At 44.8% G+C, this 19,399-nt stretch overlaps 1 protein-coding gene across 1 annotated transcript in view; it reads right to left on the bottom strand.

Moving 5' to 3' along the window:
• Window positions 1-4,491: 4,491 nt before the first annotated feature.
• ANKRD13A (ankyrin repeat domain 13A) overlaps window positions 4,492-19,399 on the bottom strand; it is a 39,602-nt gene continuing 24,694 nt past the window's right edge. The window contains exons 7-15 of the mRNA XM_029227948.1: window positions 15,776-15,842; window positions 14,359-14,440; window positions 12,645-12,706; window positions 11,765-11,895; window positions 10,951-11,108; window positions 10,148-10,261; window positions 8,962-9,122; window positions 7,343-7,410; window positions 4,492-6,502 (exon numbers count right to left, since the gene is read on the bottom strand). Coding sequence (XP_029083781.1) covers window positions 6,307-6,502; window positions 7,343-7,410; window positions 8,962-9,122; window positions 10,148-10,261; window positions 10,951-11,108; window positions 11,765-11,895; window positions 12,645-12,706; window positions 14,359-14,440; window positions 15,776-15,842 — 1,039 coding nt within the window. The 3' untranslated portion in view covers window positions 4,492-6,306. The remainder of the gene's footprint in view (window positions 6,503-7,342; window positions 7,411-8,961; window positions 9,123-10,147; window positions 10,262-10,950; window positions 11,109-11,764; window positions 11,896-12,644; window positions 12,707-14,358; window positions 14,441-15,775; window positions 15,843-19,399) is intronic.

Here is a 19,399-nt window from a genome sequence, read left to right as displayed (position 1 = left end):
GCTTCTCATCGTGGTGGCTTCTCTTGTTGAGGAGCACAGGCTCTAGGCACGTGGGCTTCAGTAGTTGCAGCACATAGGCTCAGTAGTTGTGGCATGCAGGCCCTAGAGTGCACTGGATTAGTTGCCTTGCGGCACATGAGATCTTAGTTCCCTGACCGGGGATCGAACTCGCGTCCCCTGCATTGGAAGGCGGATTCTTAACCACTGGACCACCAGGGAAGTCCCAGAGGGATCTTATTTCCCGACTAAATCAGATCATGTCACTCTTTGCCTACAACCCTGTCTTTAAACTTAGAATAAAATCCATGTTTCCTTCATGGTCTACAAGGCTCTGCATGAACTGGCTCCAGCCTTCCTCTCTGGCTTCATTCCCCGCCTTTCTTCCTTCACTCCTTCCTCACAGCCACACTCGCCTCCTTCCTGTTCATTGACTTTCTGGCTTGTTCTGGCCTCAGGTGCTTTCATTAGCTGATCCTTGGGCATGCAGGTCTCCACATGGCCGGCTCCTTCCTCCCATTAAGGCCCCGGTTTGTCCCCTCCTCACTTGCTTCCTCCATCACCACTCCCAGCACTCTCACGTTACCGTCTTCCTCATGGCACTTAAAAGCTGTGTGAAATGCTGTCATTTACGTTCTCTCCTCACGTGCATGGTGACACGCCCAGAGAGGGTCTGTCATGGCTGCTTCCCCCACACCTGGCACAGTGCCTGGCACCAAGTGGCATTTGGCAAATCGTTGTCAGTGGACAACTTACAGAACCTGAAGCTGCCGTTAGGAGGTAACCTGTTTTCCTTTTGCAGTGTTGATGGGAACTATTTTCAGCATCCTGCTGGTGACCGTGATCCTTATGGCATTTTGCGTCTACAAGCCCATTCGGCGCCGGTGATGGCCAAGCCAGCCCTCCCACGAGCCTTTGGGAGCAGAATAAGTCGTGTTGCACATGGGTCAGTGGAGAAGGTGGAATCAGAACTTAACTGCTTGGAAACGATCGTCGGTCTGGACAGTTGGTAAATGCTGAATGATTTAGAAAAAACATCTAGCCATTATCTTATCCTAACACTGTAATGCAAGTATTTGGCCACTTAAGCCTGCTTCTCAGTGTTTCTTTTTATATCTGGCTGTACCTGTTGAAAGTAAGACCTGAAGCTCCAAGGTTCAGTGTAAAGTTGGAGTGTTCACGAGAAAGAAAACATGACTTTGTGAGTGATGTAAAATCCACACTGGAAAGGAATAATCATTAATGCTTGAAAATATTAAGAAGAGTAAGACTTAACATGTAGACATTCCCTGCTTAAGAACCATTTGGTCACAATGGGTTAAGAATCCCAAATGTTTTTAATTATCCCAAGTTGGCCTAGATGCCCCGTTTGCAAAGCAATGTCAGCTGTGGGGAACACAGGCTGCCACTCCTCACTCTGCACGGAGCTCTGCACTCAGACGCCCCCACTGAAGTTGGGGTCACACCAGCTAGGCCTGTGACCACGGGCACCCTTGGGCTGGGAGGCACTGGGGGTGGCTGGAAGTGTTAGCACTTGGCCCATCTGAAAAAGAATTGCTCCCATTCAAACACGTTGATCTCCTTGTCCTGCACTTAAAGTCTTCCCAGCCCTTGGCCTAGAAGTCAGGGCAGCTTTTCTGATTCGGAATCTAAAAGAGACTCAGCAGGACCTCTTTTCCGCCCTGGGTGGGGAGGGGCTACAGAAGTGCGTGTTCACTGTGGCGGGTGGGTGTGTGTTTACACAGTTTAATTTCAACTTTGAAAATGCTGCTATTCACTTGCACTGTTGGTGAACTGGAATTTTCCCCCATGGAAATACTTTCGTACATACAGTATTTATTTTATTTTAAGGGTGCTGGGTTTAACTTTGTTGTTAAATTAAAATGTTTATCTTGTTTGTGCTCCATTCAAGCACAGCACTGATTTTTTTTTTAACAACCGGCACTTAATGTGAAATAACTGATGTGGGATACAGTAACTGACAAGGATTTTGTTTGTAACCCTAACACTGAGTCACTGAAACGTGCTTTTGAGCAAAATGTCCATTAAAACTAAAGTAAAATCTTATGTGTTGTTTTATTCCTAGTAATTATTTTCCAAGCATTTAAAATGCAGGTAGGGGTGTGTGTGCGCGTGTGCACACACTTGAATCTGATTTAATCTCTTGAGGCACTGTGAAGTGGAATTTTAAATTAATATGTGAAATAACACTACTGCCCCAAGGCAAGCTATTGATTATTTCAGAAAACTGACTGTAAGTAATCTCTCAGGCTGGGCCAGGGGCCAGAAGACCTGGATTCTTGTCGCAGCTCCAGTTATAAACAGGCTTAACTTCTCTAGAGCTTCAGTTTTCTCATCTGTGAAACAGTGATATACACACTTTATCTTTCTTTATTATAGTGAGGATCAAATGATGTGAAAAGTAACACAGATGGAGGTGGGGTCACCACAGTTGGCCTGTGCCTTGGAAGCCCGTGTTTATTGACCGGAGGGAGGAATGACTGGGATTCTGAGACTCTGGCACGGACAGAGTTAAGTCCCAGGAGCCCACATCCCCGCCTCATCTGGGATGCCATGTTTTGATATCTGCCTAAAAACTTACTGCCATTTTTAGAATTTTAAAAGGAAACGGTAAAAACTTGTCAGGCCCATAAACCTTGTGACCTGCCGTTTGCCCAGTAATCACCAGCCAGGTAACTGGATCATGTTCAGTTTTCTGAAACAATAGTTATTCCACATACAGATCCAAAACCCAGCCTGCATCATCATCCCAGTGTTACCGTCTGTTAAGTATGAGATTTCAGTCAAAAGTAGGACAAAGAATAACCTTTGTAGAAAAAGGCTTATTTCAGAGAAATGAGTAAAGATGACAGCATCAATTCCAGGAGCGAGAGAGCAATAAACTGAAAACTTTTATGCACCAGAGGTTGACCAATTGCTATTTTCAAGTGGAATTATTCTCCTGATCTTCATCTTCAGGAGTGCAGAGGGGCAGTGGCTGAACCCTAGTTTTCCTAAACTGAACTGTAACAAGTCCCCTAACAAACACATTTGACTAATTTACACCAATCATAAAAACAAGTTATTTTAGCAAACACTATCTTAACTTTCTTTAAAGTTGAGATTAAGAAGTCTGCAGGTGCTGCTTGAGAGTAGGGGCTTGGAGTCTTATTAGTGGATTACAGTTTTTCCCACAGGATCTCAATCTTATAGCCACACTCATTTCTAGACATGGGCCTAGCTTGGACTTTGAACTCCATCATTCATGGCACTGCAGCCATTTGAAGTTGCTATAGTCCAACTCATCATCTTTGATGTCATCTGTGTTCAGGAGGAAACTGGGACCAAGCTGGTGGTTATGGTCTCTTTCCTGTCATTATTTAGAGCAGACTTTGCCCTGACGCCTCTTATCCAGCATGGTGTGATGAGCTTGTTTGTGTATCTTAGGAACTTTGTTACCCAGTCAGCCCTCTGTATACCACATCCGTGGATTCACCCAACCACAGATTAAAAATATTTTTGGGAAAAAACATTCCAGAAGGTTCTGAAAAGCAAAACTTGAATTTGCCTCACACCAGCAACTATTTACATTAGCATTTACATTGTATTTATATCTATTTATATAATTTACATTGTATCAGGTATGTGATCTAGAGATGATTTAAAATATTCAGGAGGATACAGTAAGTTATATGCAAATACCATGCCACTTTATAAGGGACTTGAGCATCCACAGGGTTTTGGTATCCATGGGGCATCCCGGAAACACGCCTCTGCAGACAGTGAGGGAGGACTGTACTTAATTCCCAGCACTGTCTTATGTGTGGAAGTTGCTCGATGAAAGTTTACTGCTGGTAATGGTCCACCCAAGCTTTAATAAACCCTGAAGATAAAGTTAGAAACTATTAGTTTAATGAAATAAGCCGTAGGTATGGCTTGTCTTGACCTAAGAAGAGTAACAGTTTTCACAATGCTCAAAATATTGCTTACTTCCCGCCCACCCCACCCCACCCCACCCCAAAAAGCAAAGCAGATCCTTCACAACTTCTGGAAATACCAAGGCCTCATTTCCGGAACCCAAACCTTTTTTACTGGTCACTGCCTTTTTTGTTTTATTACCAACATATTCAGGTGTACGGCAAGTCCAGGAGGCTGAATCATCACCTGAACTTCCAAGAAAGGAGAGAGCAGATTTACTGAGATTAGAGAGATCTAATGTTGGCTTGGCTTCCAGCACTCCACAAGAGACAGTCCCTCTCCAGGGCTGCAGAGGTACTCAGAGCGGCCCAATGCTGGCTTTGGAGTTTCCATTTGAAAGGACTAGCGTGTGGGCGTGTGTGGACCGTGTGACTTGGGCAGGACGCTGAGAGGACTGTGCCACCTTTGTCACGCACAAGCGAGGACTGGGAGGAATTCTAATGTTCCAGTAACATACATAACAGGAAGGGACTAGAAAAATGTGAAGAGAAAAAAAGACACAAAGGCTGTCTAGAATATTGTACGAGCACCCTCTAAGGAAGCAGTCTTTATTTGTATTTTAAGAGTGAACACATATCGAAAACTGCTGTGACAGTGACACAAAGTTCAGTCCCTTGTTAACTGACCTCCTGGGGAGAAAGTCAAAGACATGGGGAAGCAGAACAATGGAATGCAAACAGAGATTACCTCTGTTCACCTTAGTGAGTAAACGATGGGGCCTAACTGCAGCCATTCCCAAGACGTATCTTGGCTCAAGGTAAACGCCAAGTAAACAAAATGCTAACTGTGTATCTGAAACAAACATGATGCTGCATATACTGGCCTCGTGTGCAGAGAAGGAATTTTGGTCAGACCATGAAAGGAAAGGCAGATGGTCATATGGAATCAAAAGCACAATTCTTTGGGAACGTTTCATTGGCAACGCTAACTGTATATACAGCCGTTAAATGGAACGGTAGTTCCTGTTTCCCTTCCCGTCCCCAAAGCAGCGCAACAGACAGGAAATGGACGCAAAACAGAGGAGGAGGATATTGTTACTAGGTGATTTCAGTGCAGCCTGTAGGAATGAATCCATGGGCCGGGCTGGAGTGAGGGTGCCCTCGGCCGTATTCCCCAGGTTCTCTATGTTGTGCGGTGGTTATTTACAGAAGGGTTAGACAAAATAGTTAACTACTAAGGGTATCCAAAAAAGGCCTGAGAAAATCTGGTTAAAATGTATAACCTTGTATTGCTACTGATGGGAGCAGTCATTTTTATATCTTTTAAAAATAATAAAAAGATTCTGTTAAAAAATATATTCATCCAGAAAGATGTTGATTTGAACTCTAAAAAGTAACGTAGAATCATCATTTTCCCTTTTGAATACAGAGCCACTGAGTTCCGTTTGTAGCTCCCTTTCTAGTTTCAAGCCCACCCCTTCCTCTCAGGTGCACCCAGGGCACGTAGTGAGGTCTTCCTAGGCCTCTGCATGGAGACCCTTCACCAGAGAAGGCCTGGAACACACCCCTGGTTTGGTGATCCTTTGGTCAGCCTGCCCACTTCAGTAACAAGCCTCGGGCTCTCCTAGCAGCTCCTTCAGGGCCAGGATTAGCTGCCTTGGATTTAGCCTGGAGGATCCTGCTCTCAAAGGAACTGCCTTTACAAATTCAAATCAGATCCCTCAAAGTGGAGTGAGGTGGTTTGAAACCATTAGTAATTTTTAAGGCTAAGGCAACATCTGTTGGCATCTGTATATCTTAATTTGATGCAAATAGTTAACCCTAAAATAAAATAGATCCTGTACTTATCTCCTCTCTAGCTGGGTGTGGAAGGAGTGGAATAAGGTGGGGATGGAGTAGAACAGTGACAGTGCCCTAGAAACCCTGTAGAAAGGTAAAAATAGAAAAGCAGAAGGGCACAAATGATCCATTTCTTTGGTGAACTGTACAGAAGTGTCTCCCAAGTTCTCATACACCACACTCTGCAAAGGCTGCTGCTCTCGTATATAAAAGCACCCTGACTCCGCAAGAACTTGTTTTGTTATCACTCCTTGATAAAAATTAATGTACAAACCTGCGGGGTGGGATTGGGGATTGGGTTTTTATCTAAAGCTGGTAGTAAAACCGTGACCTGCAAGCCAGTACAGCTATGGAAAGTGAGGACGCTCTCCTCCCCTCAAGCCTGGAGATGGGGCCGCTGGCCGCCAGCCCGTTCACTGGGGAGCGTCGCGGGTGGCCCCGGGGGGCCCTGGCCCCGCACCTCTGTGGAAAGCAGGGTCCGATGCTGCATCGTGTGAGGCGCAGTCCCTGGGCCCGTGTGCGGACAGAGCCTCCGGGCGGGAGGCAGGAAGGACTACTTCTCGGTGAGCGACAGCTGTAAGACCTGCTGCAGCTCTGCCTCCTCCTCCCGCAGCCGCAGCTCGTGCTCCTCCAGCTCTTTGGCGGAGAGCTCCATGGCCAGCTGCAGGTCGCTGTCAAAACGGCTGGTCTCACGGAAGGCGCCGGGGCACAGGCCTTCAGAGCCGGAGGGGAGGCTCTCCTGGACAGCCCTGCGTGAGAACGACATGGGGCAGAGAAACTTTCAACATCGTCATCGTAGCAGCAGCAGCAGCCATATTTCTTAACTGCGGACCCAGTGTGCGCCGAGCCCGGCGCTTCCTATCCCCTCTTGTACATGATGCCATCGATCCCATGTAACTCTGGTGGTGTAGGTGCTGGATGCAGGTACATACCTGCCCGAGATCACCCAGCCACTAAGTGATGGGGCTAGGAATTGAACCTGGATCTATTTTAAAGCAAAACCCAACTTCAACAGGTTTTCATATGTGCCCAGACTACAGGAAAATGCTTTGTAAAATGAATCTTTCCAGTTTAACCCCTTTTAAAACGGATAATCTGGGAATTCCCTGGCGGTCCAGTGGTTAGGACTCCAAGCTTTCATTGCTGAGGGCACAGGTTCGATCCTTGGTCTGGGAAGTAAGGTCCCACAAGCCACGTGGTGCAGCCAAAAAAAAAAAGAATAATAATAATCTAATCATCTCTGTAGCCCTTCCCCAAAGTGGCACCATCCTTAACATTGTATAAACTTCCCACTGACAGCACCTAGACCCTCTGTGATCATATGTTCTTCGCAGAAGATCAGACCGATCAGAAAACATTTACTGGGTGCCTTTCTGCCCACGGCAATGGTTAGTGAACTGGTCAGCAATTCTATCACCAGTTCCTGGAAGCTCAGCCCCCGAGAGTTCAGAGCTCCTTTTATGAGGAATTGCCCCAAGAGGAAGCAAGAAAGCCGACATTGTATCAAGTCTCTCTTGCCAGGCCCGCTGCCGAGTGTCCTAAGCGCCTGTGCCAACCTCGGGTCAATCATCAAGAGTCACATCAGTCACCTCTCATCCTGGGCGTCACAGGTATGTGCCTGGCCAGTCCCTCCACTAGAAGCTGGTCCTGAAAGCTCCTAGGAAAGACATGTGACAGACACGAATACCCCTTAGAAGGAATAAACTGTTGTACTGATAACAAAAGGAAAGCAGCAAGAACAAGATTAAGAATATTTACAAGTCCATTATCCACAAAGCTCTGTGAAAAATTAATAGAGACTGGGGTTATCTCTAAAATGACACCCAAATGTCAGATAGTATATGGTCCACTACCCTGCTTGATTTGATATCAAGTATGAGAAGGTGGTAGCTGTCAATCTATTAAAAACAACTCAACCTCAGGCAAAGTTTCAATGAATAAAGCAGATAATTCTTCTAGAGCAAGACTGGAATACATAACTCATTATTTGTCATCTTTGGCTACTCCTCTTCTCAAAATTTATGGCCGACAAGGTTTAAGTAGCTATTGGGGAAAAAAATAAGCTCACTTATAACAGGAAAAGGAAACGCATACTGGATTGACAGTGACGGCTAGGAGAGGGAAGCCTCTCTCAAGGGGAACATGCCAGCCCTGGGGTCTGGCCCTTGGCCCAGCAGCCTCAGAAAACAGAATGGCTCTAAGAACAGGTCCATGGGAGGCGGGGCTCATGTTACCCAAGCTGAGACTTCAGAAAAAAACAGGATGCCAAAAACCTCAGCTGGGGGGACACTGGAGTGTGGGTACCGTTCTCAAAGCTTAGCGGCCCCATGACGGCAGGCGCTGGAGCTGCTTCATCAAAGAGCTCCCAGCACCTGGCACAGAGTCTGGCACAAAGCAGGCACTGTGCAAACATCTGCCGAATGAACGATGGAAGGACAGAAGAAACCAATGAACAAACAAATGGACAACAGGAGCCCAGGACCACACCAAAGGGCAGTGGAGGGAGAAGCAGATCCCACTCTAGTAGAGCAGGAAGCCACAGAGGGAGGGGATGGAGGAGTTACTATCCTCAAGCCCTGGATGGTCCCAGGAAAGTGAGGCCTTGAGGAAGAACCACATAGGAAGACAAGAGGCAACTGTTCTCAGGCTGGTCTGTTCTCTCCTTAGTGCTCAGGAGTTTGAGATTATGCCCCTTACCACAGAATGAAACATCTGAGTAAAAAACAATTTTAACAATGAATCAACCATCCTTTTCATCACACACGTATTGAGCAACCACAACGCAATGACTGGTCTTCATTGGGGAGGAAGTTGGGATTAAAATCCACATACCTTTGTATGAGACTACTGACACACAGATAACATTCTAGGGAAAATATGATGGCGTAAACTAGCAAGAATTTACTGTTTCACCACTGAGAAGTTATATAGCAGGCTCCGAAAGAGAGAAGATTATTAGCTACATCAGTGAGTATAAGAAAAAGATAAGTCTGTCAGGCTCTATCCTGTGAATGATGCTGACTGGGGCTATGCAGATGGTCTCATAAGCTTTTATAAAAGACCAGGTACATAAAATATAAAATAACCCATGTAAATACCATGAATATGCCAAACTTGTCATTTAGAGTAAGTCTGTCAGGTTAGCCAAAGACTGAGGCCAAACTGAGGCCAAGCTTCCAAGCCCCACCATTTATTCTGATAAATGCACCTGGCTTCTTCTGGACTCCAGTAAGCTCTGCTGGATGGCAAACTGCATTATCTCGTAATCTTCATCCTGCAAATACACGTTTCTGCCGTTGTCTTGAACGTGGTAAGATTCAGGAATTTCAAACACAGATTGATCAACCTCAAAGTTTGTGAGAGTGGAAGCTGAAACACAAAAGGTGACAGTACAGTGCCTGAGTTAGTAAAATAAATTTCCACTTCAACTTTTTATAAAACTTTTTTTTAATTAAAGAAATGAAAAAATTAAAATGATTAAAATCAAGGTTGGCTACTATGTAAGAGAGATTTCAAGGGAGAATAATCTTGACAGAGAAAAGTACTGGAATACTGTTTTTTTCTTTTTGCCTTCACTTTTTTTTAGTAATAAAATGCATAGTCACACAAAAAATATACAGAAGACTGTAAAATGAAAAGTGAAGATCTCTCTCCCTACACCCTGTCTCCTATTTCCAAATTCCAGAGGTAACCAGTGTTTACTTGTGGGTCCTTTGAGGAATGTGATGTGTATATATCACACAATCACACCAATGTGGGTTTTTTTCCTTTTTTACTATGAAATATAGTAAATATATGAAAGAAGATATAAGATATCTGTAAACTTAAAATAAAAATGATAATAATAAAACAAAGGCCTATATATCCCTCAACTGGCCTAAGACACAGAACACTATTTTACCACAATAAAAATTAAAAAAAAAAATCAATTACATTTCGATATACTAGCAATGAGTAACTGGAAAATAAAATTAAGAAATAAGTCCATTTACAATAGCATCCAAAATCTGAATTGGATTGATGGCAAAGGAGCCTGAGGAAATTTTGGGGGGTGATGGAAATGTTCTGTATCTTGCCTGTGGTAGGGGTTATGTGGGTGTATACATTTGCCAAAAGGCACTGAACCGTTACATTTAAAATGGGAGTATTTTATTACATACACGTTACACCTCAATAAAGTTGTTTTTTAAGAACAGGCTGTCTTTTTAATTCGAGTGGGGTCATACATATTCTGCAAGCTTTTTTTCACTTAATTGAAACTAAATCTAAAATTTTCTTTCATTCAAGACAGAGATCTACTCATAAGATACTCTAATTTCAAACTGAATAATTACTATAATGACTAAATGTATGAGTTTTTTTTTAATCACATAATCCAACTTTTTTTTTTTTACCTGAATCAGATGGGGTCCCTTCCACATTTTGAGATACAGTTTCTTCAGCAGTGCTACAGCCATTAACATTTCCAAATGTAATCCGTGCATTTAAGACATGAAACAAGGGAATTTCTAATAAAATAAAAGCTTTTATAAATAAACTTTACTGAGAAGAATAACAGCCAGCATTTACTGAGTGCTTACTATGCTGGTACCATGCCAAGTACTTTTTATAAGTATGATTTCATTTAATCATCATAACCACCCTTCCCAATATACAGATGGGAAAACTGAGATTCAGAGAGGTTAAGCGACTTCTCCTAGATCACAGTAAGTGATCCAGCCAGGATTCAAGTGGATACAGGATACAGGAGCCAGGATACAACTATCCAAAATGTAAATTCCTCACAAGTAATATGTATTATATGTGGTATCACGCAGACTAATTCAAGCCCAGAAACATATTAATGTATCAAAGGATCTTAGTGTCAATTGTCTTCCTCAAATAATAAGTTTAATTTGAAGTTTCACTTAAGTAAGGCTTCATATTAAAACAATGTGTCACGTTTTTATGCCTTTTTCATCTGTCAGCACCATCTGTAAATAGAACTGATGGCTGGGGAGGGATCTCCTAATGTTAATATGCAAAATGAACTAAGAATCATGACACTTCTTTAAACCAAATTAAACTAGAGGATAACTCTGCCCTCCTCCATTAAGTCTACTGTCTGCTTCTTTTGCCTCAGATGCTCCAATTCCCTGAAGCACACTCTGTCTCCCGCAAAAACGGGCAGAACCTATGGGCGCTTATTGAACGGTACCTATTTTGACAGGAAATCCAGGTGGGAATTCCAGTTTGATGAAGTCTCTCAGTCGGGCAAAATGCGCACTAGTTCGGGCCATCAGGTCAATGATGGGGATGACCTGCTCCACGAGAGACAGAGGAAACTCCTCACACATCCACAGCATTGCTTTAAACCTGCCGGATTGGATGAGAAAAGACTGAGGCCATCTCCCTCAGACAGGGAGACTGCGTTACTTCTACGCAGTAGGCTAGACAACGTCAGCTTCCTTATGCCCCACACCCCAGCCTTCCCAGTCATCTTACCTCCCCTACGTCTAAGCTGGGAAGGGATTAGAGCCACAAAGAACTCGCATCACCCTGAAATCGGGCAAGCAGGGGAAATGACCTGCGCTACAGCCTTAATCGATAGCAAGCAGGAAGAATTGGTAGCTGGTGGAAACCATTTCATTTGATCAGCTAAAGCTTGTTGGCAGTTAAAAAAAAAATAAGGAATTCTTATATCCAATCTATATTCCATTTGGAGAAGGTCGAATAATAAGATGGGCAATCTACTGTTACCTTTCATCAGATAAAGTAATTTTTGTTTTTGGGTTTTTTTTTGTTTTTGTTTTTTTTTGCAGGATGTAGGACCTTAGTTCCCAGCCAGGGATCAAACCTGTGCCCCCTGCAGTGGAAGGGTCTTAACCACAGGACCGCCAGGGAAGTTCCAGTAATTTGAAATTATTTTTAAAGGAAGGGAACAGAGGAAGGACCGAACATGACACTGGAAAACAGCACGACTTCTGAAACAATCAAGAACCCGTTGACAACGGCTGCTGAGTCTCTCTTACTTTTGTGTCCTAATCGTCAGCTCTTTGGGCCTTCCGATGTCTCTGTCCTTCAGATCGAACTCTTCGTTGAAGTACTCATCAGGTGTGATGGCTGTGGGGTTGTTGGCGGTGGCACACTCTGTGGTGAGGTCCTGCCGAGCCAGAACTCAGGGGAGTCAGAAATGCCAAATGATGCTGACAAGTGGAGGCCTAGGGCACCTAGCCTCTGAGGTGGACATTTTAACCAGCTACAGAGCAGGAAGTTCTAGTCATTAACTTTTTTTTATTAAGTTAACTGCACAGAACAAGAAAATTGACAAACAGATTACCAAACTACATGATCAAGTCTAATGGATTTCTCCATTTCAAATCATTTCTCCACTCTCCTTTTATCTCCTGATTATAGAAAGGAAAAAGAGCGACAGACAGAAATATCTGAAAGCACATGGGATCTGGAAGATTTGGAGTTCAGGTTCCAGCTCTGTCCTTCTTTAGCCTGTGGCGTTGGAAAGGTAATTTCACTTTTCTGACCCGCAGTGACCTCCACGGCAGCAACTGCATATGGTTATTGTGAGGACTGAGAAAGAAAGTTTTTGTTCAGGTGCTCTATTAAAATATAAAGTCCTGAATCCTTTTTTCAGTTCCATTTTACAGAGAGGGCCTAGTTTAAAACAGGAGAGAAAGCACCTGATTTCTATAATCACTACCTGCCTCTAAAATCTTTATTTTCAAAGACTCACTCATCTTATTCTCTTCCAAAAGAATATCTCAGATTCCAGATGGGGAGTACTTTTTAGCCTGTTCAAATCAAGTGGTCTGCTCAGGATTCAGTAAATGCCACCACAAGCAGAGAAAAGTCATCTCCTGTTAAACCGTGCTGGAAGCTCACACTTCGACTTACCCCTTGAGCACCAAATTGGTGTTCCACAGTCCCCAGCAAAGACTCCAGTGGGTTCCTGTCCGCTACAGAGGAGGGAAAAGTTGAATGTCGAATATTATACCTTAATTATGATTAGAAAAAGATTCTCATCCTACCTTCATGTTTCTCCATCATGCATTAGGAAATCCATCTATGGACAGGCCAATAAAATCATCCCCAATAGCCATCAGCTAACTTATCCTTTTTTGTTTTCGTTTTTTTAAAAATATTTATTTATTTATTTATGGCTGCGTTGAGTCTTTGTTGCTGCGTGCAGGCTTTCTCGAGTTGTGGTGAGCGGGGGCTCCTCTTCATTGCAGTGCACGGGCTTCTCATTGGGGTGGCTTCTCTTGTTGTGGAGCTTGGGCTCTAGGCACACAGGCTTCACTAGTTGTGGCATGCTGGCTCAGTAGTTGTGGCTCGCAGGCTTTAGAGCACAGGCTCAGTAGTTGTGGCACACAGGCTTAGTTCCTCCGCGGCATGTGGGATCTTCCCAGACCAGGGATCAAACCCGTGTCCCCTGCATTGGCAGGCAGATTCTTAATCACTGCGCCACCAGGGAAGCCCCTAACTTACTTTTTCTAGGACACTTTTTATTAGGATCTCTAAGCTAGATGAACAATAGTTATAAGAATTCAATCAGAATAGTAGAAAAAGTTTGGATTTAGGAACGAGCCAGATCTGGATTCTAACTGCACCTTGGCTGGTCGGAGGCCTCAGCTTCCTTAACTGTCAAACTGGACTAATGGGAATGGTAGAGGAGGTGTGAGTTAACAATGGCCACACGCTCACCGCACGCTGCAAGCCCCAGTCTCAAGGTTTACGTGTAATAACTCATCTGATCCTCCCGATGACTCTAAGGCAGGTCTGGTAGCACTCATTTCACTGCTGAGGAGACCAAGGCACACCAGGTAGGTACTTCACACGGCCCTGAACCGGCCTCGCGCCAGCTGGGATATGGCAGCCATGTATTGGCTATGTTTTGGCTCAAAGCCCAAGTTCTGTCCAAATCTTTCATCGTGATAGTTTGGACTAAATCACTCATTCCAGTGATAAATATTCTCCAATATCCTTATCTACTTTTTCAACTGAATCCAACAATTGTCCTGCATAACACATAAACAAGCCCTGTGAATGGCTTTAATTACAGCTGGAGCCAATCACAGGGGAGGACCTCCAAGATGAGTCAGACTAAGGAAAATTTTATAAAAAGGAAATTTGGACTGGCATGACCTAATCACATTAACCCCCAAATTTAACAGAGGCAACAAAGACTTCCTCTAGGCTAAAAAAAAAAAAAGAGGGGGGAGAAGGGGGACTTCCTTGGTGGCGCAGTGGTTAAGAATCCACCTGCCAATGCAGGGGACACGGGTTTGAGCCCTGGTCCGGGAAGATCCCACATGCCGCGGAGCAACTAAGCCCGTGCGCCACAACTACTGAGCCTGCACTCTAGAGCCCGCGAGCCACAGCTACTGAGCCCATGTGCCACAACTACTGAAGCCCGCGCGCCTAGAGCCCGTGCTCTGCAACAAGAGAAGCCACCGCAATGAGAAGCCCGCGCGCAGCAATGAAGAGTAACCCCCCACTCACTGCAACGAGAAAGCCCGCACACAGCGACAAAGACCCAACGCAGCCAAATAAATAAGTAAAATAAATAAATTTATTTTTAAAAGAAAGAGAGAAGGGAAGAGATTACCTTTATATCTCTTTTTTTCTTCCTCAGTCAGATGTTCTGTCCGTATTTTGGTTATCACACTCACATTGTTCACTGTATAAACCTTGAGAGATACGTGTGAAAGGAAACAGTGACACGGGGAATCAAAACTCAACAAATAAGCATAGCAAGAGCAAGAATGCTGAAGCCAAAACAAAACAAAACCCAGCAAAATAAAAATGAGAAATGGTTAACATTCATCAGAACCCTTCAGGGAAAATACACAGCTACCAACTTAGAAATGCATCAGCAGTTACTTTGCATCTCTGACATTTTTAATTACCCCTGAGTAGTTAACGGTGACAGGCTGCACTTTCCAACTTGCCCTTCTTGTTGCTAAACACTCTCAAAGAAGGCCCTGCAATTTAGGCCTCCCAGCTGGATTTCTACTAAGGGGCCCAAACCTGCATCGTGTACTTGGACTGATTTGTGGTAATCTTATACTCAGACCGACTTAGACAGCCATCGGACAGAAGGAAAAAGGAAGGAACACAAGGTTCTCTACACTGGTAAGATTTAGAGAAAACCAGCAAGCCACTATTTAAAAGGTATTCCGTATATTGACCTCAAATTATTTTAACTGCCAGGGTCAATGCTCTGTTTTCAAGGTTGATTGAAGAATACTGGGGTCTGGAAAATCAAACATCACAGTTCACAGAGAATTAACTATATGCCAAAACGTGGATTCCCAACGTCTAAAGATTCAGGAAACACACCCAGCACTGGAAGGACTATTTCTAAGTACATCTCACTGAGCGTGATGTAAGCTTTCTTTGCTCACTCAGAGGTCACCAGAGGACCCTGCAGCTGCTGGCAGCACCGTTGTGAGCCATCAATCCCCGCTGCACTGCAGGGCTAACGAGAGGCCAGGAAACAGCTTTCCAGCTGACACAGTGCCAGATGACTCGAGCAACTGTCGTCTCCACTATGACAACTATCTTCTAAATTCACTGACATCAGGTAAGTGGGCTGGAAGCCTACTGGTTACAATTAGGCTGACTAAAAATATTGGGAGAGTCATAAAAGCTACTTTACAATATATATTTTTTAAACCCCCTCAGGTGATTAAAATAAGATGAACAAGCACGTTAAATCTAGTCCTTTCTTTTTCTTTTTTTAAAGAATTAAAGGAATTGTCACTCCCACCAGGACAACTGGTACCTGGACTCATTTCTCTACAACACAGTTTCTCTTTGCCATAACTAGAGACCTCCTTGGGACATGCTATTCCATTTTCTGAAAGTCAAATAAGATAAATCCAAGAAGGAGACACATTAGACAGAACTTATTCCCCAGAGCACCTCCACGGCACAGATGCATGACAAAATCTGAACAGACTCCTCATTTGCATAGAAGCTAAATAGCTATGTTAAATCTTATTTTAAGAGTTTCCTTTTACCTTTGCTTCGTAACCATTAACAACTTCTGCTTTATCTGTCCTCCAGCCCCAGAATCCGGATTTAGTTCTGATAAAAAGTGAACACCACAAATTTCCACATGTACAATATGCCATTCAGATTTATCCCTGCAGCCTTTATAGGTTTCTTCCCCCAGCTTAAGTTAGTGAAGGACACTTGGAAATTAGGGTCCTACTGTCCACAGAAGGATGTTATTAACGACAGATGGCTCAAGTATCCCCCACCCCCTCCCACAGTTATTAATCAATTTGCCTCACCCCCGGCAAGAGAAAGCCTCCATTCTTGGCTTCTTTACGAAAGCTGCCGGCAGAGGCAACAAAGGTGGTGACATTTATTGGACAGCTGTCCCCAAGAAGTGAGTGCAGATGACCAGCGTCCAAGGGCTCGCCACTCTGGGCCAGAGCATTCATCTGAGTCATCCCAGCCGTGGGCACCGATAGAGTCAGTGGCTCTATCCCCATAAGCAGCATCTCAATCCAGGAATTCTTAGAACAGTGAGGCACAGACCATCCTGCTCCTGGGAGAACATGGGTGAGGCAGGAACTCATCACTGTGGAGAGCTGCTTGCAGAAGCCATTAGTGCCTGCGGAAAGGCTTGGGAGTTCGCGCGCGTTATCAGGTTTGGTGCAGCGGGGGAAAAGAATATCAAAAGCAGTTTTTCAGCCCAGCCATTGAGTCCAGCTCTGTGGAACTGCTTTTAAAGCAGCCCAGCACTTCAGCAGCAGCTGTAGCATTGGTAAAGTGCCCAAACACCCAGTTACTCAACTCAATATACTCCTGGAAAAAAAATGCATTTAGGAGCCAAATGCGGCCAAGAGGCTCTGATTCTTTTTCAAAGCAGCTCACCCTGAGAAATGCTCCCACTCCCGGGGGAGCCCTGCCCAGACTGCCCCTTTGTCTAGGACGTCACATCCCAGCTCCGCTGTGACTGCTGCACTTGGGCCTGTGTCAGGCAACTGCCCGCCTCCTGCTCCGACGCCGGGGTGAAGCAGGACACTGCGCAGGAAGCTCCAGAACGGTGGCCGGGAGGCGGTTATCTACATGTTGTGTTTCCAAACAGTTTGCTTTTCTTCTAATGAGATTTGGTAAATGCAATTAGTCCAGACAGGGTATGCGGAGTTTTATGTGTGCATTACAGTCCATCAGAGAAAGGAGGGACCAGAGCTTACTTTACTATTCGTTACCCACAGTTAGCACAATGTGACCGATGGAGGGCAAGAGAGGACGCCTAAAAGGATGATACCACATGCTAGCTATCTCCAATTTACATTCCAGAAACAAATTTAGGGACCGCACCTGCCTCATTAATGAACCTTAGTCCCCTTTTAGTCGGCGATCAATGAAAATCAAGATATTCCTTTGGGTGAACAGTTCAATCCTCAGTTCCTGTCTTTCACTAAGAACTTGGTATCTTGGCACAGGAAATCATCGCTTTCTGGCACTCGGACTGAAGGATGACTAGGTCTGCTCCACTTCGTCCTTCGTGGATGCTGAGAAATCAGAGCCGCACTTTCTCCCTGGGAACTGCCACACTCCTCACTCAGCCACATCTGCTCTACCTGCAGTCCTGGCTGCTCCATTTCCTTCCCCACATCCACTCTCTGACAGCTTAGTTATTAAACTCAACATCTACATCCTATTTTAAAACCAAGATTCTAATAAATCCTTGGCTCCTTGATTAACTGTACATGCAGAGGCATCTGATAATGACAGGAGAAAACCCAGCTTCCTCTTTTGCCATTTTCACCTCTGCCCGTCTCCACTGAGACCACCATGCCAAAGGCCACTTAGCACATGCTGGGACTCGGAGGCTGCCACACAATGTGGAGAAAGGCTCTGAGGGTGGCAGGGAATGCTCTGTTTAAGGTGGGCAGAGCAGAACCTTTCAGAGGAGAGACAAATCCGAACTGCAACCAGAGGGTATATATCTGCAGGCTCAAAATTCACTCGGGCAAAAGTATTACTTTGCAAACATCAAGCTCAGAGTAAGATTAGGAGAAAGAAAGGGGTGAAGAAGACTGTCATAACAGGCCCACGTCTTCCAAATTTAATCAGCTGAACACTAGCTCACACCTCGGGTAAGAACCAGGCAAGCACACTTTTTCTAGCAGCAAACCTCACCCTCAAGAGGGGCCCAAGCCCTTGCTTGAACCACGAGAAGCTCACTGAGCACCTATTTCATTCCAAGCACCACCGAAACCAGCAGGTGCCTTCTAGAAATTCTCTCTCAGCAACTCTCTGATGCTTGCAAAATGAGGGTTAGCCTGAACCGTCTGAAAACCCCGGGACCACAGGAATACAAAATGTAACTCAGTACAAATGGAAGGGGGGCTGTCTACCCTCCGCTGGGTAACAGCCAGTAACCATCACATTCTCTGTAAATTACACTTCAGAGCAAACAATGACGCTACAACTCTGCTGCTAAACTAGGGGGAACAGTGGCTCCTCTCATGACATCTGAGATTTCATCTCGAGATTCACCCCTTTTTTCTTTTCAGCTGAGGAAAACAGGAACCTGAAGATGAAGCCGCTTGCTCAGAGCTGCACAGTTAGCAGCCCTGCCGATGGTGCCAGGTTCCTCCAGCCCTCGGCTCCCCCGTCTTCCAGCTTTATGAGCAAAGCCCTAGGCTGGCGTGCCCTCCCGGCCTGCACAGGCAAATGCTGAAGCCTGGAGATGTTTTCCCAAGACCCTTCCAGGTAAAGCCACAGTCAGTCCCTAAACCTTGCTGTCCCTGGAAGACAGCGGCTGTCACCTGGTGAGGCCGGCGCGAGGAGGCTGGCGACAGGGGACTGACCCTGCCTCAGGGGGTGTCACTCCCAAAGCAGCAGCATACCTGGCATTTTCTCTTCTGCTACCAACAAATACCCTAATTCCACAGCTTGATCTAAATTAGGGGAAAGGGGCACTTAAACCTTATGTTTGATTAAACCGAAGACTCTCAGTTTTATTAATAAATTTTATACTGGAAACAAAGAAGAAAAGGAAAAGAGAGAACAGTCAGTATATTCATTAAGAGAAAAGAAAGCCTAAATCCAGAAGAATAGTGTCCATGTCAGCTCAGGCTACGTCCACTGCTTTGGTTTACAGAGAGCTGGATGTGACATCCTAGGCAAACACTCAGGGCTCTTACAGAATCCCTCAGTTCGGTGTGTTCTACGGTAGAAGCACTCAGGCCAACAGCTATGACAGCCTCCACCCCCTTACAAAGGCCCTCCCCGCCTCGGCTCTGCCCACAGGCAGAGGCCCAGAAATGGTGTTCTCACCTGGGTTAACCGAGGCACAGACCTCCCCAGAGGTTTCTCCAGATAAAGTCTGGAATAAAACTGAAACCCCTCCAGACTCTTGCTCTAAACTATTAGGCCTCATGGGGAAGCAGGAGGTGGATGAGGGGGAGAACCACATTGAATTGTATGATAAGTGTGTATTTGACTGACTAATATCAGTATAACCACACTCAGTACTGGACCCATTCTACCTCGGAAACTCAAAGCTCCATGATTTGGGACTAGGGAGTCTTGTGGATTGCCAAACACAGAAATAAAATTCAAGTAAAATCCATCAGAAAAGGGCCCATAAAAGAACATGAAGACATTTCTCCAAGACT

Source organism: Monodon monoceros, unplaced genomic scaffold, assembly GCF_005190385.1.
Source record: "Monodon monoceros isolate NGI ecotype Baffin Bay Population unplaced genomic scaffold, NGI_Narwhal_1 Super_Scaffold_1, whole genome shotgun sequence".
NCBI classification, from domain to species: Eukaryota; Metazoa; Chordata; class Mammalia; order Artiodactyla; family Monodontidae; genus Monodon; species Monodon monoceros.
Note: the sequence above shows the minus strand (reverse complement) of the source record. Positions and strands in the feature narration are given on the sequence as shown.